The 25,587-nt window shown below is 45.9% G+C and overlaps 1 protein-coding gene across 1 annotated transcript; it reads right to left on the reverse strand.

Annotated features, from left to right (window-relative positions):
* nalf1a (NALCN channel auxiliary factor 1a) lies at window positions 1-24,231 on the reverse strand. Its single transcript, XM_068719697.1, has 3 exons — window positions 23,047-24,231; window positions 4,170-4,341; window positions 1-2,972 (listed from the first exon to the last, which is right to left on the reverse strand). The coding sequence occupies exons 1-3, from the start codon at window positions 23,731-23,733 to the stop codon at window positions 2,674-2,676; spliced, it is 1,158 nt and encodes a 385-aa protein (XP_068575798.1). The 5' UTR covers window positions 23,734-24,231; the 3' UTR covers window positions 1-2,673.
* Between the last annotated feature and the right edge of the window lie 1,356 nt (window positions 24,232-25,587).

The following is a 25,587-nucleotide window of genomic DNA, read 5'->3' on the forward strand; positions in this document are numbered from 1 at the left end:
AAAAGATCATGACTCGTGGGACGCACTTTTATAAATAATTTCATCCAAGTCTTTTGTAGAAAAAAAAGAAAGTAAATTAGCAAACTAAAGCATCTCTAGTATGACAATATGACAACTTTATCATAATTTTTTTTTCTCTATATTTGAACCCTTTTCTCAATTCAAGCTTCGTTATCATTTTTTTTTTTTTTTGTATATTTCTCTCAAGACCTCTTCATCTCGTCTTTTTAACATCCAACTTAGTCCTACTCATCAACTGACACCACTGCTTTAGACAACAGAAGAAAAAAGAAATGCGGCAAAAATCTCAAAAAACAGACAAAAAAAAACCAAGGAGGCGAACAGAAAACACAGTGAGATTCCAACACTGGGAGGTGGGCAGGGCGGGGGGGAGAGAGGGAAGGGTGGGGGGGCATATTTACAACAGAAAGGACAAGGGGGTGTGGTGATGGTGGTGGGTGGGTGTGAGTTTGGGGTGGGGTTCATCTGCATAGATCCACAGGACTCAGATCGTGAACAGCTAGAGATCGAAGGAAACGAAGCGCAAAAAGTGTGGGCCGATTACATCCGATGCTGTCTTCGAGGGAACGTAGTTCTCGGCGTCACAACACGTCACAGGAGAATGCCGAGCACAGAAGGGGGGGGGGGTCAGAGAGGAAGGGGGGGGCAAGCGTAGACAGGACGTCCTGCTCTGACGCGTGACGTGATGTGAGGTCAAGCGTTAATGGGGGAGGAAAAACTGGGACCACGCTTTCACAGCCAAGAAACGACTTGGAGGCGGAACTCCAAATCTGTCGCGAACTGATCATCAAGAGGCGGCGGACAAAAGAACGGCTGTGGTGAAGAGACTTTTTATTTTTGGTATATCACTCGTCGGCATCACATCTTAACGTCGGGTTAATCTCTCGCTTCCCGTCCCGATCTGGCTCCTCGCTAAAAGCGGGGGAGTTGTTTTTTAAGTGTTCTTAATCCCTGGCCTCGTGTCCGTGTGCACTTTAGCTGGCAAAATAATAAAGAAAGAAAGAAAACAAATGGAACAAAACTGGATGGATCAGCCCTTGAAAACTCCTCACACTCCTCGCACGCCGACACTAACACAGCCCTTTGCTATAGTCTGTGAGAGATAGCGGGGATCAGCTCGTCTAAGGGTATTTAAGAGTCGACGGACTGATCGATTGATTGATCGGCTGGCTGGTCACCTCCTCTGTGATACAGAAAAGACGTGGCGACAGTACTGAAGTGGACTCTTTTTTTTGCCTCACTGGGCGGAGAGGCACTCAAAGATCTGGGGCCTCGTTGATCGAAGCGAGCGCCGGACGGGTTCAATCCATCGCACGTCTCCAAGCCGCCTGAACCTAGAAAGAACCGTGACCCCAGGCTCGGTGCCGATTGACCATCGACAACCGAAGAGACGATTGTTTTTTCCCTGCCGATACGAAGGAACTACGCTAGTTACAGAAAACAAGCTCCCGAATCTGCTCCAGGTTCTTTTTCCCAGACAGTCAGGAGTGGTGCGACATTGGATCGGGGCTCTAAAATGACTTTTTCCAACTTTTCCCAAACAATGTGTAATTTAGTCGTTGAACCCCGAACCACCATTTTTGGGTGAGCCAATCACAGCTGTCGGATTTGGTTTGAGCCCCTCTCGTAACTGAGCCAAAGCTGAAACTAAAGACGCTCTAACTTCTGTGTTACCGATATGTAATTCCACTCTGACAGTCTTTCTGGGTAAAAGCAGAAAGTCGCGTTCGCGCGCTTGATAAATGAGGCCCCTGGTGTTTTGGCATCGTGCAACCGTCCTCTAGTGTCCCTGCAGTCTCCCGTACTCTGAATGCTCTCTGCGCCGCCACCGTACGAGGTAAACACTCCAGAGACCAGAGGACGCCCGTCGCCTCCTTTTGGTCTCCGGCAAGTAAGAAGAAGAGAAAGCGAGCCGGTCTCAGAGCACTTAAGGTCCTAAAACGCGTAGGCATGTACCATCGTTAAGGTGGTGGGGGGGGGAAGGGGGGGGGGGGTGGGGGACGACAAAATACAATGCTGAACGTGAAGAATATAGAGGAACCACACACATTCCTGTTTGCAGAGAAACGAGACCCACGTGAATGATGGATGAGCTGGGGCCCCCCCGACGGGCCCCTCGAGCGGCATCGCACACACACCGGATGCCGCCGAGGTGATGGAGAGCAGGAAGTGGAAAACAGTTGATATGTTAAAAAAAAAAAAAAAAAAAAAAAAACATTCAGGCACCTGAAAGAAATGCAGCAAAAGTCGAAAAAGGTATCGATGTCCGTTTGTTTTTCCTTCGACGTGCCGTCCGCACACACGGGAAACGCCGGGGGAAGGGAGGGGAGGGGAGGGGGGGGGAGGGAGGAGAGGGAGGGACGATATGCTAGAAAACATTTGGGTGGGATAGAAACAATGAGCAGGTTTCAAGTGGCAAGAGGTCAGTCCTTCAGGGGGGCGGTTCTCGAAACGCCTCGGTTCGGTTCCGACGTCCAACCCCGGCACCTTTCGGCTCCAGTTAAAACCCTCCCACTCCCACCGTGGCTGATGGTTCGTCGGCGGGCGAGATCGTAGAGGCATCTCCAGCGTGTCCCCCGGCAGCCCCGCAAGAAAAAAACAAACCCTGGCGTCACTCCCCAGCGACGCAGCGGATTCAAACCCCGAAAAGGTTCACTCCTCGTTAGAAGCGCTCTCCTCTGGCGAGAAAATGGCCACCACGCCCACCAGCGTGGAGTTGTGGGAGGCCGAGATGATGATGACAGTGTGTAGGAGGACGAGGGCCAGCAGGCAGATCTTCAGTCGCCCGCTGCACAGCCTCGGGGTGGCGGCGGAGGTGACCGAGGCCCCCTCGGGCTGGCAGGAGGAGGCAGTCCTTTTTAGTGTCCCGCCTGAGGGGCTGTCCATTCTGGGGTCCCACCGGACGTCGCAGCACTCTGCCTCGCCGTCTGATAGATGATCTGCCAGGAGCCCTGAGAGGGGGAGAGAGAGAGAGAGAGAGAGAGAGAGAGAGAGAGAGAGAGAGAGAGAGAGAGAGAGAGAGAGAGAGAGAGAGAGACACTTCTTAAAAAAAGGGTGTCAAGGTGTTTTTTTTTTTTTTGGGGGGGGATTCCCTATTTATCACGTGACTGGGACAGAATCATAATAACAATATGTCCATTTGTATATATTCTAATGTGAATAAAACATTTTTTTTTTTAAATAATAGAATAATCTAATACGGCCCCGTGTTCGGGAGAAACGTCAGGATCAAATAGAAGTAGGGCATCTGGATGGAGCCTGAAAACCTGCTCCAGTTCAGTTAAAAACAGCACCGACAATCTAACTCGCACTGAACGGTTTTAAGCAGCGGCGGTTTTTCCTCGTCAGATCTCAGTCCGTGGATCTGATCCGACCCGGTGAACCTCAGCTGAACTCCAGTTGGTTAACGTTGGTAATGAGAGGACCCTCGTTGTTCTTATTAGGAACTGTATGGGAATGATTAGGGGGGTTGAATTTATATTTTACTCAATACTTTTCAAAGTGGAATTTCATTTACCGTAAATGAAATTCCACTTTGAAAAGTATTGAATTTACTAAACATAAATGAATGAATAATCCAGCTCCTCTACTTCATAATAAAGAGATAGAAGATAAATAAAAGGCTAAAGTTGAATTACAATATAGGCCAACTTTAAATGATATGTCAATCTTTTCTCTTAAACTTTTTGCTGAAGTGAAGGAAAGTGAGCAAAACCACATTAACATTTAATCTCTAATATATATTTTTTCATTGTTCATCCCGCAAGGGGTGAGTTAAAGTTACCGCTCCTTCCTGTCAGACTGCCCTCCGTCCAGCAAAATGAAAAAAATGCCCCCCCCGCCCCCCGTCTGACTACCCTTCCCCCACTAATAATGTATTCACGGCCCCTTAGCTCAAACCCACGGGATCACTGCTGTAACGCCGGGAGACACGGGCCACATTCACAGTCGCTGCGTTGTTGAGCTCGGCCGTGCTCAAACGCACCACTAGATGTCATCAGAAAGCCTTCAGAGACGCTGCTCGCCTGTTGTTGTTGTTTTTCCTGGAGGCAACACCACCATCCAGTAGATCCGGAGACGCACATTTGATAACCGTTCACTGACATGTTGTCAAAATTGGGGGTTGGAAGACGCGGGCCGGCATTAACCTGTGCAGATGAAGCTGGGGCTGCCGCCGTGGATCAGGTCGTCGTTGTCGGGCAGGATGAACGGACAGCTCTGCTGGACCTCCAGGCAGTACTGGTGGCACGGTACCTTCCTCGGACAGGACAGCTGGGTGGTGGGGAAGTACTGAGCGCACAGCCAGGGCTTATAGGCCGTCTGGAGAGGAAGAGGAAGAAGAAGAAGAAGAAGAAGAAGAAGAAGAAGAAGAGAGGATGACATGAACTTAGGCCTCCATCTGTTGAGTCGTACATCCAGACACATTCGGGCTGAAAAAAGTCTTTGCATGTATATTTAAACCATCGGATACAAACTTCCAAAATGGATACCCGGCACTTCATGCATTAATGAAAGCTCAGGAGTTATGAGCCAAGGCAAGTCTGCAAAGCAAGAGCCTTCTGGGACAGTGAATAAATCTTCCTGCAGAGCATTAGCTAACAGAAAGCAAAGCATGCCAAACCCAGAGTGATAATTTGCTTGTTTACAGGATATGGATCACGAGAGACGGCTGCAGCAGGTAGTAGATGTAGAACCTTTTTACATTAAAGGCTAAAGGCAGAAACACTATTTTCTCAATTAATCAATTCATGTTGAAAGGTAATGTCTCCAAATGTCGTGTTCTGTGTGACTAACAGTTCAAAAGACAAATATATTCAGTTCACTGTCTATAAGACAAAGAAAAGCACCAAATCCTCACAAATGATTGGCCGGAACTGGAGATTTCATTGCAATTTTGCTTGAAAAATGATGAAATCAGACAGTTCTACACCACACATCCGAAAGCTGAAAGTTTGTCGAAAGCCTCGGAAAGCCTTCTTAGATTTAGCTTGGTGTGTACAGCGATGCGATTCTAAATCAAGCGAGCGCCGAATAACGTCATCAAACTCAAGTGTCCGTCCCTCCTCCGAGTTACACTCGCTGCAGTTCACCGGGAGGCAGAATGTAATACGAAATGCACAGACGTATGTGCATAAGGAGACAGATGGTGACATGTAATAGCCAAAGCCTCGGGCCTGGAACAGCTTAGCAAAACAAAACGAACCAAGGGTTCACAGTCTGGATCCGCTGTCATTTTTAGCTATCTCGTCACGTGCTTTTTCCTCGGATTAACACCGGAGAAGAGGAATAACAGCAAAAAGAAAAGCACAGCTAGTCCACGGTACAGAGACTGTGTTTGGATGTGTTAAGAACCCCCCCCCACCCCCCGTGCACATCTTGCAGAAATCAGCAAGATGTGCACGGGGAAAGGTCCGTCCATCAAATAATACAGTAGAGGAAATGTGCTGCTCTTAAGTGATGGAGAGTGTTGAGAGAGAGTCATTTGACTACCTGACACATTCAAGAGGGGTACAACAGGCTTCTCCAAGTCATGAATACCCAGACAAAACCAAGCATTAGTGGCAATCAGGTAATTACCGAGTGGGAGAATAATGACCTCGGAGTATTAGATTTACACATACAAAAGCAATACCTTGCAAGGCACATTCTCTTGTTTGAAAGCAAGTGCCTGTGAAATATTCTCGACTAATGCAGAAGTGTCTTTAAAGCTGCATTCGCTCTGCTGACCAGCAGGGGGCGACTCCTCTAGTTGTATAGAAGTCTAGTCTAAAATGACTCTACTTCTCTCTTGATTTATTCCCTCAGTAAACATTGTAAACATGAGTTTATGGTCTCAATCTCTAGTTTCAAGTCTTCTTCAATACAGCATGATGTTCATTTCGTACATTATGCTCCATTTAGAGTCAAACAGACCATAAAGCAGGGGATGCTTTAGAACAGGCTTACTGTGATTGACAGGTCTCTACCAGAGCCATTCATTGGTTGCAAAAACAACAACTTGGCGACGGCCATAATCCAAGATGGCGACGACGAAATCGCCGAACTCAAGGCCTTAAAAACGGCGGTCACGATGACCACGACCACCTCTTATATAAAGTCTATGATACAGTCTGATTGGTGCAATTAAATGTGACATCACCTTTCCTTTCCAGCAAAGCCCCGCCCACTTCAAACCAACAAGAAGCAACAAAAACAAAAATGACGCTATAATGATGCAAAATAACAGCTCAAATTTCTCCAAAAATGTTGTGTACATGTAGGAAATCAATGTTTATAGTCTGAAGATATTTGAGAAAATATTTTTTTTTAGGGCCTTCAAAGTAATAATGTGACAAATTGTCATGGAAATCTGTCTGTTTACAACATTTTTGTCCCTGTATCAAGTCAGCTTTTCCTGGCTTTTCATTTCCTGTTTGTTGCTAACATTTAGCATGAGCCATAGCCACCTACAGAACACACTGCACACGGCCAATTATCCCCTGTGTCATTTACCACTAAATGGCTCAGTAAACGAGACCGGTTACTGTCATTGTGGATGTTTGCCATGGATGTTTGGTAAAGTTACATCCAGAACCTCCACCAGATTCTGAAAAAGGGTAAATGTGCCCCTCCTCCAACGTCCCTAGCATTAGGGAAATCACATGGGGGTCTGATTTGTGTACCGCCATACAAGATAACAAACACTGCACAGGCAATTATAATAATTATAACAATCTGATTACGGTGATGGTGATGAGAATGATAATGATGAGCACAGTGTGGACATGAATGCTTTGCAAAATCAAATATGTTCCAGACACGTATGACTTGCTGTTGATACAGGAATAAGATGTAGGGGTTAAATCTTTGACACTGTTTTCCAGGAAATACACTCATCCTTCAAAAAAAGGTCAACACTGTGGTTTTAGAGCCTTGATGGGAGATCTGTCTCCATCTTAACCTCGCGGTGCAGGGTTAAAAATGTTTCCTCTAGATGTTCTGTCTTAATAAACACGGTCGGCTACACTTCTTTGTATGTTAGAGGGTGATGTGGATAAGTCAGCTCCGCTGTTGGCGGCAGCGATCTCGCCGTAGTGGGACTCTACGGAGGACCTGGCTCAAGGCCAAGATAAAAATGGTCCAGATCACTGTTTTGGTTTGGTATTCTGTGGAGGTTTTTGAGGGGGGGGATGTTCAATCCATGACCGGGGATTTTCAGCGCGTCGACTTCCCGTCTGCACAAATGGGTGTTGTTTAATTCACGATGATTTAGCATAAATTCTTCCCAGCTGTGAGATAATCCGTCTAGGGATGCTGCGGCTATCAAAAGAGAACCAAAACAATACGAGCGAAGCCAGACAGGAAATCTGGGTCCTCCTGAAGATGTATGCTGGCAGTTGCCAAGGTAACGGCTTTTTCTGCTTTTCATTAGAGCTCAATGGGTACTGCCCTGCTCTCTGTTGGTTTTCTGTTTGTGTGCACATGTTTAAGCGCCCAACCAGGTCTCTATGTGTGTGTGTGTGTGTGTGTGTGTGTGTGTGTGTGTGTGTGTGTGTGTGTGTGTGTGTGTGTGTGTAAATGTGTGCGTGCATGTGCTCAGCGTGAAAAGGGAAGCGTATGAGAGCAAATTGAGTTAGTCAGGAAGCAGGCCTGGAGTCTGATTTGATCAGTCTAATGTGTGATCAGTGTGAATGGGAACCTGGCACTCAAAAAGCCTCTGTCGCCATGCAGCTTAGTCGGCATCAAACAATCTACTGAAGCCCGGAGACGCCGACAGGAAAGACACCAGGCTGGCGAACCATTTCCACCGTTTCAGCACCACAGCCGGGCCATTTGTACACACGGCGCTTCACCCCGCTTTAAGTGTCACATCAGCCAGCATCATCAAATCAAAGGTGAAATCAAAGGTGAAATCACGGCGATCCTGATGTCTTGGACGTTTACATTAACGCAGAGATGTAAAATGAGCCAGTGAGGCACTTTCTGCCGGTGCTTGCGTGCAAATCTTTTTAAAGCCTAAAAATAACATTCAAGAAATTAAGATTCAAACGCTGACGCTTTGGCAGATAAGTGTCAGCAGCGCTGGCATCTGAATTTCACCACAGTGATTATTACTATTATATAAGAAGCAGACTGTAGGACAAGTCGTGGACGGCTTCTTATTTTCTTTATGCACGCAGTGCGCTCACCAGCCAGAACATGCTGTTCAGAACGTCAGATAAATGACTGTGACTATGCAGTATATAGTACTTTTTTCTGTTATATTTTGTTAATTAGCTTCAACCAAGAAACCTCAGACTTTCCTCCAGAGTCCACCGTAAACTAGAGGTGATCTAAAATACAATTAAAGTCAAATAGAAACGTTTTTTTTGTGTAGGGAAATAAACTACAGTATAGTACGGCAGCTAATGGATAAGAAAGGATGAAAACATTTGTGGACACATTTTGGGAAGCAGCGTCTTAGTTTCAAGTACAAAGTGAAAGCTAATTGACCAAGCTTCAGTGGAAGCCGCTAGTACTTCCCCTCAGAAAGTGGAAGCTAGTTAGCGTAGCATAAGTGAACACTGATAGTACTACAACTTGGAAGTGGGAGCTAGTTAGCCTAGCCTGAGTGGAACCTGCTAGTTTTACAACTTGGAAGTGGGAGCTAGTTAGCATAGCATGAGTGGACACCGATAGTACTACAACTTGGAAGTGGAAGCTAGGTACCTAACTTAAGTGAAAGCTGCTAGTAACATGGAAATGGAAGCTAGTTAGCCTCGCTTGAGTGGAGGCTGCCAGTATTACAACCTGAAAGTGAGAGCTAGTTAGCCTAGCTTGAGTGGAAGCTGCTACCAACCTGGAAGTGGAAGCTAGTTAGCCTTATATTACCTTGCTTGGTAATATAAGCACTGATTCCCACACAGCATTTTTGATTTGTGTTGTCTAAACACCTGAGTCATTGGCAGCTCCCACACACACGCTGTTTATTACACATTATAGAAGCTATAATGTTATAGCTGGTGTTAGCTGTCTCTCTTCCATGATTCCAGTCGAAGTGATGGCAAACAACGAGACTGTCAAAAACACGTAGCAATGAACAGACCAGTAAACTCAGCACTTCGTATATTACTCCATCATTCAAATCAAAACATGGAGTTTACAAGTAGCAAATTTAAGTGGCTTTTTTATTGTCTTTTTTCAGTCAGATATCAGGAATTTGGGTTTTCTGGAACGCAGCATAAGCAACAGCTACGTCTGCTAAAAACATCATATTGCACTAATCAAATTAACCAGTGCCGTACCAGCATCGTGAGTCGGTACCAAAACTTCATGCCCCCCCAAGGAGAACACTAATATGGGGGCACCATCACTGCCAAAAAATGTAAAATGTCCTCTTTTTGGTAAATACAAATTAAACCAAATTAACTACACAAGGTCAAAACAAAACACCAATGATACTGCTGATTTCAAAGCAACCACTGCCATTTAAAATGCACAGAGTTTTGTGTTCCTGTCTGGCACATAAAATAATTGGCAGGTTGGAAAAAAAATGTTCATCTGATACCTGAGAGATGGGAGTAGGTGTCTGTGTGTGTGTGTGTGTGTGTGTGTGTGTGTGTGTGTGTGTGTGTGTGTGTGTGTGTGTGTGGGGGGGGGGGGGGGTTCTTCTTGTGTGCTGTCATGTAGCATCAATCAATCTGAGAGCGGAAATACATGCCCAAATCGAATGCTGGCACAGCCGTGTCTCCACGGGGAGTGTGTGTGTGTGTGTGTGTGTGTGTGTGTGTGTGTGTGTGTGTGTGTGTGTGTGTGTGTGTCAGGGTGGGTGGGGGTGACACACTATTTCATAATGTACTGATGCTGCATGGGGCGCTCGATGTGATACAAATTAGCAACCCGCAGAGAGTGAAATGTCACGTTCATGATGTGACGAGATGACCCTTATAATACTACAACGCATCTCCCCTCTGCTCGGGGAACCCACAGCTCGGCTCAGATGGATAACAGCCTAACCCCCCCCCCCGGGACGTTTGTGTTGTAAAAGCAGGTCAGCTTTGGTCATTCCGCCAGTGTCCAGCGGTTTGTCCCAGGCCGACAGCTCCTGTTAAATCTGACGAGCAAAGCAGCTCTTTGGAGCAGGGCTTCCCCCCCCCCCCCCCGCCAGTCACCAGTCACACGCCTGTCATCCGACACAGAGAGGGGCTGTGGGGGAGCTCTCCCCGCAGACAGGAGGACCGTCGTGGGTTTGCTCAAATTTGCGAAATTACCACCGTCGCGAGGAAAATGTCAAGCTGAAATGACTCGCAAAAAGAAAAAGCTGCAGCTGCAACATTAAAAACCATAGAAGAAGCACTTTTCAAAACGACCAGGACTTTTTCCATATCCACGTTGCGATGTGTTGTCGTCTGTTACAAGATAACTTTTATCGCCTTGTTGTGATTCGACAAAAAAACTGCTTCGCAATTGTAGTTTCTTTATCTGTAACGAATGCCGACGACGATTACTGGGAGCACATTTGTACTGGGGAAACATAAAAACGCTGCTTCACACTTGAGTACTCACCGAGAAGATACAGATGCAACATTCGATTACCCCAGACAGTTAAGATGCAAGATTCATCTGCAGCATGAGAGGGAATGCTAATTGGCGTTAAAAAGGTAGATAGAAAGTTTTAGTAAAACCTTGAATAGTAATTTGATTAAGTGTAATGCATCCTGGAGATGTTTATTAGAACATTGACGATAAATCCTTTAAAAGTAATTACAAGAAAGGGGAAGGTAAAAAGGAAAGCATTGGTAATGTTGATGGTTTTTAAACAACCTGCCATGGAAGTAATGGAGGGAAACTGATATATGTATGTATGGATTTGTATGCTTATATAGGTTTGTATGCATACATAATGCATGTAAGCAGTTTCCTGTTGATATATTATGTAAATACTTCTGCATTACAGACTCGCTTTTTTTTGTCTTTCTTCCACTTAGTTTTTTTTTTTATCAAAATGATTTTATTAGTAAAACATTTGTCTCTAAAAAAATATTAAAAATTAAAATGTGATATCTTTGGGGTTATGAATCTCATGGTGACGTGATCAATGTGGAGAACTGATGACAGTAAACAACACAAAATATGTAGTTTCTTTCTTTCTTTTTTTTTACCCATTTCTTTTATTGCTTTGAAGCGCAGGGGCTAACTGTTTACAGTGTTTGTGCTAAGCTAAGCTAACCACCTGCCGGGCCCTAGCTTCACGCTAAGCGTACAGACCGTGACCATGAGAGTGGTATCGATCTTCTCGTCTCATTCTTGTCAACAAAGGGAATAGCGGTATTAGAATAGTATTTCCATAAAATGTCAAATCTCTCTTGTCGTGTCTCGTCTTGTTTTACTTCCTGCTTTTGTTTGTTGACCGGTTTCACCTGTTGCTGGTCACCTGTCCCTCGTTATCTTCCTCCTGTCCTTGTGTATTTAGCCTCTGTGCCCCCCCCCCCCGCCTCTTTGTGTTTTGTCGGGTTTGTCTTCGTTGCTACGTGGAGTTCTGTTTGCTCTGCCGGCTGTGCCTGCAAAACTTGATGTTTGATTAAAAGCATCTTTCTCCAATCTGCATCCGGGTTCCTCCCCTGGTTTGTGTTGCTTCCATCAGCCGCGAGCGACGTTTCTTGGGCATGCCACTCTATTTTAGAGTATTGATGCTAATGCTAATGCTAATGCTAATAAAGTCTGCAACATTGGAGAAACCAGCTAGAGTGATCAAGATCTTTGGAAGTATCCAAACAAAAAATAAAACTGTTTTCCAATGAAAATAGCAAACAGCTCTAGCTCCAAAAGTCATTAAAATCCGGGGTCGATTGAAATGATTGGACGGGCTTAAGTCCTGCGGCCAGACGGAGATACTAGATGTTTTTTTGTTGTCAGAGCATTTTATTTATTGATTGCTGTCGAAATGTAAAGAGAATTTCAACAAATACAACAAAAAAGGGTTTCAAAAATAAATCACCTACCCTAGCTTTAAGCCATAATGATGTCTAATGCGTGTACAGAGACGTAGCACCAAAATAAAAGCACACGTTGAGCCAGTAGCGGTCCATCACTGAGCTGTACTCCCCGAGATCAAGCAGCGCGCTGACTGTCCTCGTGCTGGTTTACGCTCCCGGGTGTGTCGGAACTTTAACTCGAGTATCAACACTCTCTTTCTTCTCAGCAGGACGGTGTGTCTCTCGCACACACACACACACACACACACACACACACACACACACACACACACACACACTAGGCTATAAAGTGGAATGACAGAGGGCTATAAAAAGCATTTGAGTCAGCTGCAGAGTGAGATCCCAGTTAGGAGCTGAATGACACAGATCATTGCCACTCGCACAAATCGCAGCCGCGGGAGGGCAGGACTACCTCTTTTTTTATTATAGTGCCATTATTGTCCTGAGTGTGCAAAAAAAAAAAAATGAATTCCTGATAAATTGGATGGGGTCACCTGGTCAATTTGACGAGACATTTTCAAAAGGAGTATTTTCATATGCTACACACACACACACACACAACATAAAAAGGAACTGACAAAGTGTTGTTGACAGGACTTTGATGCGCTCACACTGACGCAACCCTGGGATAATCCGGCAGGACGAGGATGTATACGAGCGTCTGTCCTCCTGCATTGATGTCCGTATTCATTACATCCCATCCCCCGGTGACGTAACGAATCCAGGTGCTGTGTCTGTGTAGGTGTGTCTGTGTGTGTGTGTGTGTGTGTGTGTGTGTGTGTGTGTGTGTGTGTGTGTGTGTGCGCATTTCTGGAAAATGACACTTGAAGGCAGAGCGCTTTTTTTCATCAAATTAGATGATTTTGCAATCTCGGTGCAACCCTTGTTTGAACGTCCACCGTGTCATCTTCCAGCAACAAGATCTACTCTGGGAGAAGCTGGGTCAAAGAGGGTTCTGAGGACGGAGGACTACCAATCTGAAAGAGCCTAAAAGTGGTTTCTCTTGTGAATAACACTCTGGTGAGCAATGGCATGAAGGTTTGAGAAACTGGAAGGGGGAACTCGGTCCGAGCGATAGTTCCCGACACCTCTGACCAGATAAAACTCACAATTGGTTGCAAAATAAGCGGCGGAGGAACAACATTAAAGACATTAAAAACACTACTCAAGATGTGTTCAACTGTAATCTTGTAAAATGTAGTTGTTGCCAATAAACGTGAACTAATCCAGTTGTTTGAAGGAGTTTTCATAGCAAAATAAAATAGATATTAGAAAGGAAATTACGAGCTTTTTAACGTCCTGTCAGTGACTCTAAGCAGCTTTTAATCCATCATCAAAACTATTAATGCCAAGATGTTTTTTTAACTAAAGCAAGTATTAAAATAAAACACAATCCTGTGTGTCATTTGAACTGTGTGTTTATGCAAAAAAGAACACTATAAATGACAATAAGTAAAAAAGAATAACATTTAGACAAATCGGAATTGGCCAAGCAAACTGCAAGATGCACAATCCTCTAAATTCATCTTTCAATTGGGAAAAATATTCAACAATCTCAAAATACCTAAAACGTTGTGACTACAAAAGAGAAGCTAGGTGTCACAGAATATGCAATGTGTTGATATGATATACAACAGCCATGTAACCTCTTCATCAAGACAATACAAAACCAATAAAGCCATAGAATGTCCACATTTGTTTCATAAAATTTAACAATATCTGTGATCTAACTAAAAGTAACTCCAAAATAAGTTTGTGAGAAAACCAGAAATGTTCCTGTTTTTTTTATCATCTATACCTTTTATTTGTGCCAACGGCTAAAAATACATGTTCACAAAACGAACGTAAACACGTCCGTTTTTCAGAATGCAGTAAACAGAGTCCTTGACAAGTGATCCATAAAAGGTATCGGCAGGCCTCAAGAGCTTGTGCTGCTGTTACACTTACATGTTTCAGCTCCTTCAGTTGTTTGTGGCTGCTCGGCTGGGACATTGCATTTAAATGCACCTGATCTGCACACAACACCAAGCAGCACACTCTTAGCTCACCCCCCCCCCCGAGATGTCGCTCCATGATAAACCCAGGTGAACCCGAGTTTGACACACAAGAACCACAGCAAACTGGACTGAGCTCCGCTGTTCAATCGACAGCACCCATTCATCCTCGACTGTGAACTGTTGGAGTTGATCACCAGACTACACTGACACACCGGCGCCAACAAACACTGATCTTTCACCCGGGAGGCCGCTGTTCGTTCGGTGAGGTAAAGTACAACGAGGTTGTACTCAAGTACAGTACTTGAGTTGCAAAATTGCACCACACAACATGGAGATGCCCACACTCATGATCCCCCCTCCGAGGTAAATTCTGCGAAAGACGATCATTATCGGCTGAGTGTTGGCCGTAATGACAGTGAGGGAATGAGGAGGACTGACAGGTCTGGGGTGGGGTGGGGGGTGGGGGTGAGCAATCAGCATATAGATTTATTGACCTGGAGGGTAGAGAAAATGTGAAAGATCATTGTGTGAGTGATGGAGGGCAGATAACTGTGGTCCAGGCGGCGGTCCTTATGCAACACTGTCGGTGTGAACGTGAATCTGCCACGGGCCGAGAAGGAGCGGGGGGAGGGGGGGGAGGAGAGGGGGTGTCATCGTCATTTATTCAGGAAGAACGTAAAACTAAATAGTGTTTATTTGCCAAGAAGACAGCTGTGGCATAAAGCGAAACTCTCTCAGACACCAGTCCGCTATCTCACACTTCAGAAATGTTAATAAAAAAAGCTCTCCAGGAATGAATCATAAACATACAAGGACAAAGAGAGTTAAACAGCCAAGAGGCCTCCCAGTCCGCCCACAAGCGCCCTGCCATGATACACCCCCCCCCCCCCCCCCCCCCCCCCGCTGCGCGCATCGTGGCCTTGTGACTGCGGGAGAACCTTGCCGATATCTCCGGGACATTTTAGAGGGCGATTCTGAGAGGGTCCCCTTTTTAACATCTGTTATTACGGAGCCGTCGAAGAGAGGGGGGAGATGTCCGAGGGTTCCTACTCGAAGAGCTGCAGGGGCGCCTCTCGACGGACGTTTGATTGATCGATACTCCAGTGATTATTTTCACTTATACATGCAATCCGGTAAATTGTACCTCTGTTTAAATGAATACTAAAAAGCTGAAGTGAAGTTTTATTACTATTAGTATTTCTGTTAAATTACCTATGAACCATATGATACAGCTGAAACATGGAGGATATTACCGCAGAAACTGAAATTAAAACCAAAACAAACGGTTTTGTTTGTGATGAACTTCCTCTGCAGACTCGCCTTCTGCGCCACCAACTGTTCCTTCTGTGTTCAGTGTTTTCTTTGTTTGCAGAGCTTTACCGTAAGTTAAAAAACGACACTGTTAAAACGAATGCGTCAACACAAAAGAAAATCTCTCCGAGTCTGATTGATTCCACCACCGCAATAAAACTTTCCAGCACTGAAATCGGTTCAACGTGTTTTTGTGATTGGACTGGCCTCGAGGGAATTTCTTCAAATGTGGCACAAACGTCTCGGACTCGAGATTGACCTGATCACAATTTGCCGGTCATAAGTCACTGTGACCTCACAACAACACGTTTTGGGCCATAACTCAAGAATTCATATGCTAATCATGACAATTTCACAAAAAAATGTCTTATCGGATAAAATGTGATGACATTTTGGACAGACATCGAAGGTGAACTGAAACTTGAATGGTTTGTGTAGGAATACAACCACGAGGCGTTAATTATAGTTTTGCTTTGCTAAATATATATTTTGAAAAGACTCAAGCCAACAATGAATCTTATAACAAGTACTTCTCAAGTCATTCTCCGGGTCTTTTTTTGCTTAAAGTGCATCCAGGGATAACTTAAGCAGCGTTGAGCAGCATTTAGCAGTGACGTCGAACATTTGAACCAATGGGCTTAGTGCCACAGAGACATTAGGGAAGTCGTAAAGTATTGAAAGATGGACTGACAACAAGGCTCTGATTGGACTGGCTTACATTGTTCAAGTTAAATAACAAAGTTAAAAAACTAAATATAACCAACAGCGCTCTGAAGGAACGGGACAACGCTATTGTAGCTAACTAGCTGTGATGCACTCAGAAATAGAAGACAAATTCATACTTTCTTTCTTACTTATAAAAAGGACAAGCGGCATGGCGGGACTACACACACACACACACACACACACACACACACACACACACACACACACACAACTAGACGCCAACGCTGTTGTGTTACATGTCACGTCACGCCGGCATGAGTGAGTCTTTTCAAACGGATGTTAGGCCCCTGCAATGCAATGGCAATGGCACACGTAAAAATGGCCGCCGCTCTGACCATCTTGCTATATTGGCTTGAATGGGAATGTCCATTTTACTCCTATTCTATTTCTTTGGTTGCACCATTTACTTGTATCTAACCTCCAGTCTACAGTGTAGCCTAAGTCTGTGAACAATAACTGTTGACAGACAGTCATTGTGTAAACTTACCGTCACATTAGCAATTAAGCTATCTTGCTAACTGACTGTTAACTGACAGTTAGCAAGCTCGCTAGCACCAGAGACAAAAAACAGAAACTTTGACATCCAGTGTTACTGACTAGCGCTAGCATGTTCCCCGGCTTGCTAGCGTGTTAGCAATTGGCTATCCAGCTACAGTAGTTACTGTGTTCCTTTCATCACTTTGCAGAAGACCCACGGAGTAATTTAGCCACCTTCTGATGTGAGTGGATGTTAACTCGGAGTCCCATTTCTTTCCTTCTTTTCTGTCCTATAAATCTTACGCCGGCAGTGCATTAGTCTGTCACACTGTATCATATCAACTTAATGCATAAGACAGAAGCGTCCATCACGCATTGAGCACATTAATAGGAGGAACTGCACAATAGGCAAACCGCCGCCCGGCACTCTTATAAATAAAACGCATGTCCAGCGACTGACAATTCATTTAACGGGAGCATCATCCTCAATCATCCTAATGGGCCACACGGAGCTTAACGGAGAATCTAACCTTTTACCTAGTCCACTGTATACATGCAGACCTGGTTTTAATAAGCTTTTACAAAAGGGGGGCACACAGAGACAGAGAGAGAGCGAGAGAGAGAGAGAGCGAGAGAGAGAGAGAGGTGCCTTCCCGGGGAATAAGGGGAAGTCGGATAATCCCATTAGTGCCAAGTGGTGCGGGGATTTAGATGTGATCATCTGGAGGCGCCCCACAGGATATCTGAATTACATAGTCATCAGTTTTCCTATCTGACACCACCAGCTGCGGACAATGCCCCCCCCCCCCCCCGCCGAACAAGGACACAAAACCTCCACCTAGCTCCTGAATGTTCTGCATTATTTAAATACAGCACACGGATATGCATTCAGGTTTATATCTGTCCCTGTAAAAGAATAATCCATTCAAATACCGATGCAGACAGTGTGAATTGATGTCATGACCATAAATGTATGAAGGTATTAGTCTGACCCATAGGTGTTTCACAGGGGGGGGGGGGGCATCCTGTGTGCAACATCTTAATTTTCTCCCAATTACGAAGGCAAAGTAATAATGTTTTTACTATAATTACATTTCGGTGGTGCTCAGGAGAACAGCAATTAAATGCGATTGAAGATTTATATTTTTAAGAATGTGATTTTAATAGATCTGTGTGCGTGTGTGTGTGTGTGTGTGTGTGTGTGTGTGTGTGTGTGTGTGTGTGTGTGTGTGTGTGTGTGTGTGTGTTTTCTTCAGGGCGACATACACTTTTTAAAATCTGACACAATAGATGCAACAAAGGGAAAAAGGGCAAACTCCACAGATTCTAGACACCAACATTTTACTTGAATCGATCATATGTAGCAGTTGTGTCTCTCGCGCGAGAGTGAATTTTGCTAGTTTTTCTTTCTGACTAAGTGGGCGGACCCAGTCTCCACTGTATCCCTAACATCTAATTGGTTACAATCCTCGCCTTTGGACTGGCCGGATATCACTCTGACACCTGAGCGTAAAGTGTTAACATGCTAACATAATGAGCGCTAAACACAAAGTACAGCTGAGGCTGATGGTAACGCCATAACTTCCATAAATGGAATCATTCCTTTACAAAATGACAACGTGGCTTTAATTACAATCTCCACCTGTGATTGACAACATTACTGTAGGCCAGATAAATTACTTCACATGGCAGCCATAATGGAAATGCCACAGAGGTTAAATGAGGCCTATTAATTGGGTAACCCACTTTAACCCCTGTATCCCCTCCCTCCGCCAGCCCCGCTGTTATCCCACGGGATCTGATCGGCTCTCCGATCACAGTTCAAACAATATGGAAGCGCTGCCGTGCACTGCAGCAGCTAGCCTCTCTCTCTCTCTCTCTCTCTCTCTCTCTCTCTCTCTCTCTCTCTCTCTCTCTCTCTCTCTCTCTCTCTCTCCGGCTCATTGGCATGCCGCTCAGGGACCTGCCCATTCATAAAAAAGGGGCCGTCGTGGAGCGGGGCCCAGCCTCTCGAAGGGACAAAGCCCTCTCCAAGGTCAGCGTTCACACCCGCCCCGCAGGACTAAATCACACATGCGAGCGCTTCCGTGTGCAACCTGGACGGGTGGCCGATGCAACGACCTGTGAGTGACGAATAAAAAGGCTAACAAAGGCAGCAATTTTTCTTTTGAATAAAGGTACGAGTGATCACATTATATTTATGCAGATGAGATAAACCACATTTGTTACTGTAAGATAAATTATAGATTTGGGGATGTCCATCCGTCTTCTTGTCAAGTACAGAGGGATGAGCGGGAGGGGGACAAATCACAGCTACCCATGTGAGCCACCTCCACCCTGAAATGCTACATCAGAATGTCCTGGTTCTTTTTTTTTTTCTGAGTGACATCTTGAGGTGGTCTGCTATTAACCTGAAGTGAAAGTATTTTGTGACTATGCACCTTTTCCTCTAAAATCCAATCTGAAATTAGACCAATTGTCTCAAGAATGTGATTTGAAGTTGGCTTGTGAATGAGATTTTGAAGGGCTTTCATTTTGAAATGCTACATCAGAATGCATACTCTGCTACATGGTCTGTTTGACTCTAAATAGACCATAATGTACTAAACGAACATCATGCTGTAATGAAGAAGACTTGAAACTAGAGACTGAGACCATAAACTCATGTTTACAATGTTTACTGAGGGAATAAATCAAGAGAGAAGTAGAGTCATCTTCTCATAGACTTCTATACAATCAGACTTCTTTTTACAACCAGAGGAGTCGCCCCCTGCTGGTCAGTAGAGAGAATGCAAGTTTAAAGACACTTCCGCATCAGCTTCACTCTGCAGAACCGGAGGTTGCCGCCTGGCTAACATGCAGCAGGTAATGTATACCATCTTAGTTTAGCGTGTTAGCGTGTTAGCATGCTAGCGTTCGCTTAACTGGCACTAAAACACAAAGTACAGCCGGTGCCGGTGGGAACGTCATTAACTTTACTGGTATTTAGCCATAAACCAAATGTCGGGGGATCACCAAGGGATTGAACTTTTTGCATATTTTGGCGAGACTCCGTTAAAAGGACAGATTTAAATGTGGAGCTCTAGCCTTTTTTCAAACCCGAAGAGAGAAATGCATGACTTTACGAGGCTCCATCTGTGTTTAGATTATGTTTTATTGCCCCCCCCCCCAACTGAGAACCGATATCCTTGTTGTTACACATCATTTACTGCTGAATGGCATAACTGTCCACTGTTATGATGTCGGATTGAGGAAACAGATGAGGAGAGAGCAGCTCGGTCTACCTAAAGCATACACACACACACACACACACACACACACACACACACACACAGGTCTTTGGCATAATCAGACAGGTTCAGATAGCGACATGATGTCTTCACTGCCCTATGTCGTTCGGAGGCGCTGCCCGCTCTCAAATGAAGGACGAGAGACGGCGGAGGGGCTCGGCACAAATCGATAGGGATCAGCCTCTTGGTATTGCTGCCACCCGTCCCTCCGGATCAAAAGGAGCTCAGATCAATGCAGATGTGGGCGGTGGACAAGGATCTGAAGAGAGCAGGACACCGTGGACGCTGTCCTCCTTTCCACTCGCACACAACACCGGCTAAGATTAGACATTCAATTGGACCTGGAGCGTGTGTGTGTGTGTGTGTGTGTGGGGCTCATCAGTGATTGGTTTTGAAATTATTTTACAACACAGTAGCTGCAGACGGAGAATAAGCAGGGAGAGAGATCCGTCTTTTTAGCTCACAAATGAGGGAAACTACCAGGGAGGAATAAGGCTGCAGACACCTGTGCAGCAGAGCATTCATTGCTGTCATCAAACAGACTGCCAGCGCGTGAAAAAATGTTTTTTACGAAACGGAGAGCCCTCAAACGCCTCGTTTCTGGTGGGGAAACCCTGACCAAAAAAAAGGACGTGCTTGTTATCATTTTTAGACGACTTCCTTGTGCACCAAGGTATCTCGCTATATGATTTCATCACGGTGATTATAGCGTTGATTCCATTGAAAGACGAAAAATCATCATATTGAATTATCGCCCCAGCCCTGCCACAAGCTACCACAACACTGCCGCGCAGCCTTTGGGGGCCCACTATGCCAACCACGGCCACCGCAAAAAAACAACAACATGGCAGCATCTCTAAAACAGACGTGTGAGAGATGCAATTGTATCCCGACATCTTCGACCAAACGACTTATTGGATGAATGAGAAAACAATCTCCAGATTAATCCATGAAGAAAGTAACAACAAAACAGCATGTTTTTAGGCCTTGAAGCAGTCTTTCGGGGCTCTTTTGTGTTTTGATCATAGCAGTAATACTACTGTACTACTGTACTACAGTACTGTACTGTATTGTACACAGCTCGCACAGCAAGCACCCACTTGAGCCATTAACTCCACGAGAGCTCGGCATTACCGCTTTCGAGTTGGCGACGCTTGCTCCTGCGGCTGCGCGGGACCAAAACCTATAATCAAGAAGGCGACGGGGGAAAGGCAGTCAGTGTTGAAGGAATTAGTCAACATGGCTAAATTACTGTTTTCTGTCCAGGTGTCAGGAGGTCAGTTTGCGGCGGGAAATCGCGCCCGCTCGGCAGAGGAAGAGAAAGGCTCCCATCAATGGCTGGTACTTGCCGGCACGGTTCGTCTATTTCACAATGGCGGCCATCGCCTTTTCTTTTCTTTTGTGACATGATTGCATATTCTACAGCCGGCAACCGACCAACCTTGAAGTTAAACCCTGAAGCAGCTTCGGCCAGGCTTTACCGACTCAACATAAGTAAAGGACCTTGGTGTGATGAGAGTGTTTTGAGCTTCCAGCGACGGTGATTCATGGGTAATGTGAGAACTGGGGCTGCGACTGGTTACTTTATCTGCTGTTGATTCACCGACCATTGTTTCATCTGTTAATCGTCCCCAAAAAAAGTCTTCTAACGCCTTGTTTTGTTGGCACTAACAGTCCAACTAGAACGAGTTCTCGACTAACTAGCGCTGCACTGAACAGAAGGAATCCAAACATGTAGGCGACAACGCGGCTTTAAACCCACCCCATACACAGCTGTAGCTGCACAAGATACGTGGAAGTGCTCCTTCGTGTGTGCACAAAGTGTGATGTGTGTGTGTGTGTGTGTGTGTGTGTGTGTGTGTGTTTACATTGCTAACAATGTGCGGTCTGACATTTGTATGAATGTTGGAATATCTCTTCCTACTGTATACAAAAAAAAGCTGTGTTGTCTTTGCCGGGATTAAAACATCCAACAGAGAATATAGAAGAAAGTGAATCATTGTTTGATGAATGCAACACACACACACACACACACACACACACACACACACACACACACACACACAGTATTCTGTGTTCTTCCTCTAAATTTAAGCTAGCCTTGCAGTCTAGGCCCAGTGACTCCGTCCACGTTGCACTGGTTTTGTATAAGTGGGCAGATGGCCTTACCAGAATCGCGGTTTTTTTACGCCTGTATATGCGCGTGTCTCTGCCACCGGTTGGGTGAATGGAGGCCATCTGGGATTGGCCAGGGCTTCTGTGAATGGAGCCCGAGGGGGGAGGTGGGGGAGAAGCGCCATTCAGCACCGCGGACAGCTCCGGAGCTCTCTCCGCGGTGCTGAAGGCAGCCTCTCGTGGCCCTCCGCGTCTCCATGACACCCAGTTTACAACCCACTCTGACCCCCGCTTCGCGTGTTGTTATGAGCTGGGTAAACAGTGCGCGGTGATCGAACAGCGACCCCCCCCCCCCCCCCCCTTCTTCCCGGGCTCCGACACGAGGCCCCTATGCGCCCGGGCCTTGTAATGAGCAAACACATGTCCGGCTGAAGAGAGCCTTCCGCCACATTAGGCAGGGAAACCACCTCTTGACTTTAATGAAACGCTCTCGATATGGAGTGGGGTCGGCCATGATGAACACCTGGCGGACTGCGACAACACACATAGGACACGCACGCACACACACACACACACACACACACACACACACACACACACACACACACACACACACACACACACACACACACACAGGCTCCCTGAGTGTGCATATGCAAACTCCCCTGAGTTTGCATATGCCAACAGCTTCCTTCCTGCTCATTAAACCGCCATAAACGCCGCAGCGATAGGGTAGAAAACAAAGGCTCGTGCAACAGTGCGGGTATAACAACCCCATCCGGGTTATCGGTGGCTAATCGGTGAGGAGTGTGTGAGCCGCGGTCATCGATGTCAAAGACCGGAGCGGGGGACCGAGAACCGGGGAGATGGAGCAATGGTTCCGGGTGCTGTAAAAAAAAAAAAAGAAAACACTAGCAGGGCCTCCATCTGCACATTAGCATGGGGCCTAAACACAACGAGGAGATGAATGAACATGAGGGCCGGAGCCGGGAGTCTCCTTGAATCTGTCATCCGTCTCCATGGCGACAGGAGGAGGAGGAGGACCAAAACTGGCATCTATCCGGGCCCAAATCAACAGATGGCCACCACCACCACATCCACCCGCTTCCACCACCCCCCCACCCACCCCGTCCCCTTCCCCTTTCTGCAGCCTACCTTGCACTGCTCCATGCACGTCCTCACCGAATATGCCCCCGGCTCGTATTTCTGAGTCAGCAGCTCAAAGTCCTCGTATTTCTCCTGGGCGTGCTGGTCGTAGCGCTGGTACGCCTGGACGCACAGGCTGCATCTGGCCGTGTCGCCGTCGCCGAGCACGTCGAGGCTGCAGTTCAAATTGTCCGGACTCGTCGACCCGTAGAACAAATCCAGCAGGGAGTAGGAGTTACAAAAGGAAAGGTACAAATCGCTCATATTTACAGCCGGCGTCCCCTCTTTGTCGGAAAGGCCCCCGCACAAATGGTCGGCGTCTGCGAAAGTGAAGCAGTTCTTAGACAAACTATCCCGGTGGCAAGTTTCAAGACGCCACACATGTTTGGTAGAGTTTCCTATAAAAATAGCATCTGGGGTTCCTCTGAGGCTGCTGTGTGCTGAGTGGGTCTGGGGTGAGAGGAGGTGGGAGGACGCGAACTTGACCCGGGTCCGGGCCAGCTTGGCCTCGGCGCAGAACCACAGGTGATCAGAGAGGAGGATGGTGAGGAACAAGAGGGATGCCAAGGACAGTCGCCATCTCTGCGCCCTCTCGGAGTCGGTGAATGGCTTTTGGTTGTCGCGGGGGGGCTCTAGCCAGATTTGGAAGCCGTCGTCATCTTCTTGCTGCCAACACGTCCCAGCACCCCTGGTCATATTTTGGGAACCGGCCGACTCCACCGTGGGGGCTCCTCTGCCGCAACAGTCATTGACGTGGGGGTCCGCTTCGCGTTTTCTTCCCCTCGGAATGTCAGGCGGTGGGTTGTCCCGGCTTGCCTTTGCGTTCAGCGGTAATTCCCATTAAAACGAGCGTGGGCCGGATGGGAAATTAGACGCTGGCGACCACGGGCCGCATCCTCCATGGCTGACCGGTGAAGCCGCTGTCCTCCCGCCCGCCCCGAGCTCCGCGCCGCGCCGCTCCGCTCCTCTGCGTAGCCCCGACTCCGTTTTTAGAAACACTCACCGACGCGTTTTTTACGTTTTCCCCGGCCTCGGTCGTGCAGGGACAAGGGCGCTATCCTCTTCCAACATGGCGAAGCTGCCTGCCTTTGTGTCGGCGGATGGGCCTGCAGCCTGGTACGGACCTCTTTTCTTTTTCAAGCCCTCGCCGTCTTCATCTCGCTGCCGTTGTCAAGTTGCCGCCATGTTCGCCAGGAGACGGTGTGTGTTTGCAGGAAGCTGAGTTAAGTCAGCATTTCCGGTTGCAACATTCAGAATAAAGGTCGTGTTTATTTCGTGCCGGAGCCCATGCCATGTGAAACTTGTTGTTTCATGTGTCCCGTTATATAGACCAACGTTTCCCAACCTCTGTTCACTCTGATCACAAAAAGTTTGTATTTGTGACCCATTTAACACAATTCTATGTAACAGAGTAACACATATTTCTTATTTCTTATCTCTCTTGAATTGTTTTATTATCATTTTACAGATTTCTAGACCAAAAAACGTAGAGCCTTCTGGTGCATTTACAAGTGTATACTGTTCAGCACAATAAAGCATTGGAAATAATAATGTATACATCATTTGGAATCACCACATTATATTTTGTTTATATTTCTAAAAAAAATAACTTAACATTATGTTTCAGATACATATATTTTATTTTGATGGTCAAATCGCCCAACATCCGGTATTTTGCTGCTTAATCTTGCTACCTTGACAAACCTCTCCGTCGCTGACGTTATGCGCGCGCATCGCAGTCGCCGCATCCCTCGGCACTGAAGTGCGTCAAGTCAGAGAGAGCCAGCTGAAATGACACCAGGAATGTTGTAATTGTCACTACAAAATGAAAGCCTATGATGTCAGCCACCAAAATAAAACACTGTCTCATCTATTTAAGTGTGTGGAACAAAAAATACAGGAAAGAAAAACAACCACTATTAGTAAAAGCATCAGCTGTACTAACGACACGGAGCAATACAACATGCTGCTAGGGATAGTTTGTGTTAAACGTGATGATTTTATTTTGAAATTTTCCACTAACAGCCGTATTATGGCCTGTATTGTCGTTGTCTTGACACTGTACCAGTCAGACAGGTTGGTACTCACCTGGTTTCAGCTCCCATCAAAAGAAAGGAGGCTGTTTTCCCTTTAAAGAACAACACTGATGCATTTAGCTTGTTTGAGCTCACTTAAAATTCAAGTGTACTTTATAATTCATACAATAACACAGGCTGCCTTTGTGTTTTAGAGATTAGTGCATCGATCTGTGGAAGTGCTAAAACCATTTGCTAAAAACATGCTAAAACAAAAGTACGGCCCTTTAAATTAAATCGGTGTTCTCAACTCGAGGCTATGTTGAAGCTGTTTTTGCAGCTTTAATAATGAAGATATAAATAATCTGGAGTTTATCTGCTGCTTTACATGGAAGGCAGAGCAATTGTTTTCATGGAGGAACTATTTTTTAACCCCACACAAGGGGCCACAAGATAAACCTGAGGGGATAGAAACCAGATGAAATGACACAAAATCATGTTTATTTATTCAGACTTTCCTCTAGATGATGCTAGA

Source organism: Cebidichthys violaceus, unplaced genomic scaffold, assembly GCF_023349555.1.
Source record: "Cebidichthys violaceus isolate CVI_PGR_0920_01 unplaced genomic scaffold, fCebVio1.0.p SCAF_24, whole genome shotgun sequence".
NCBI lineage: Eukaryota > Metazoa > Chordata > Actinopteri > Perciformes > Stichaeidae > Cebidichthys > Cebidichthys violaceus.

Bases quoted from the DNA above. Each gene is read 5' to 3' on its own strand.
- nalf1a (XM_068719697.1), bottom strand. From the start codon at position 23,733: ATGACCAGGGGTGCTGGGACGTGTTGGCAGCAAGAAGATGACGACGGC. The intron at 4,342-23,046 runs GTAGGCTGCAGA...CTTCCTCTCCAG, and splicing joins CGTGCATGGAGCAGTGCAAG to ACGGCCTATAAGCCCTGGCT. The intron at 2,973-4,169 runs GTTAATGCCGGC...TCCCCCTCTCAG, and splicing joins CCCCAGCTTCATCTGCACAG to GGCTCCTGGCAGATCATCTA.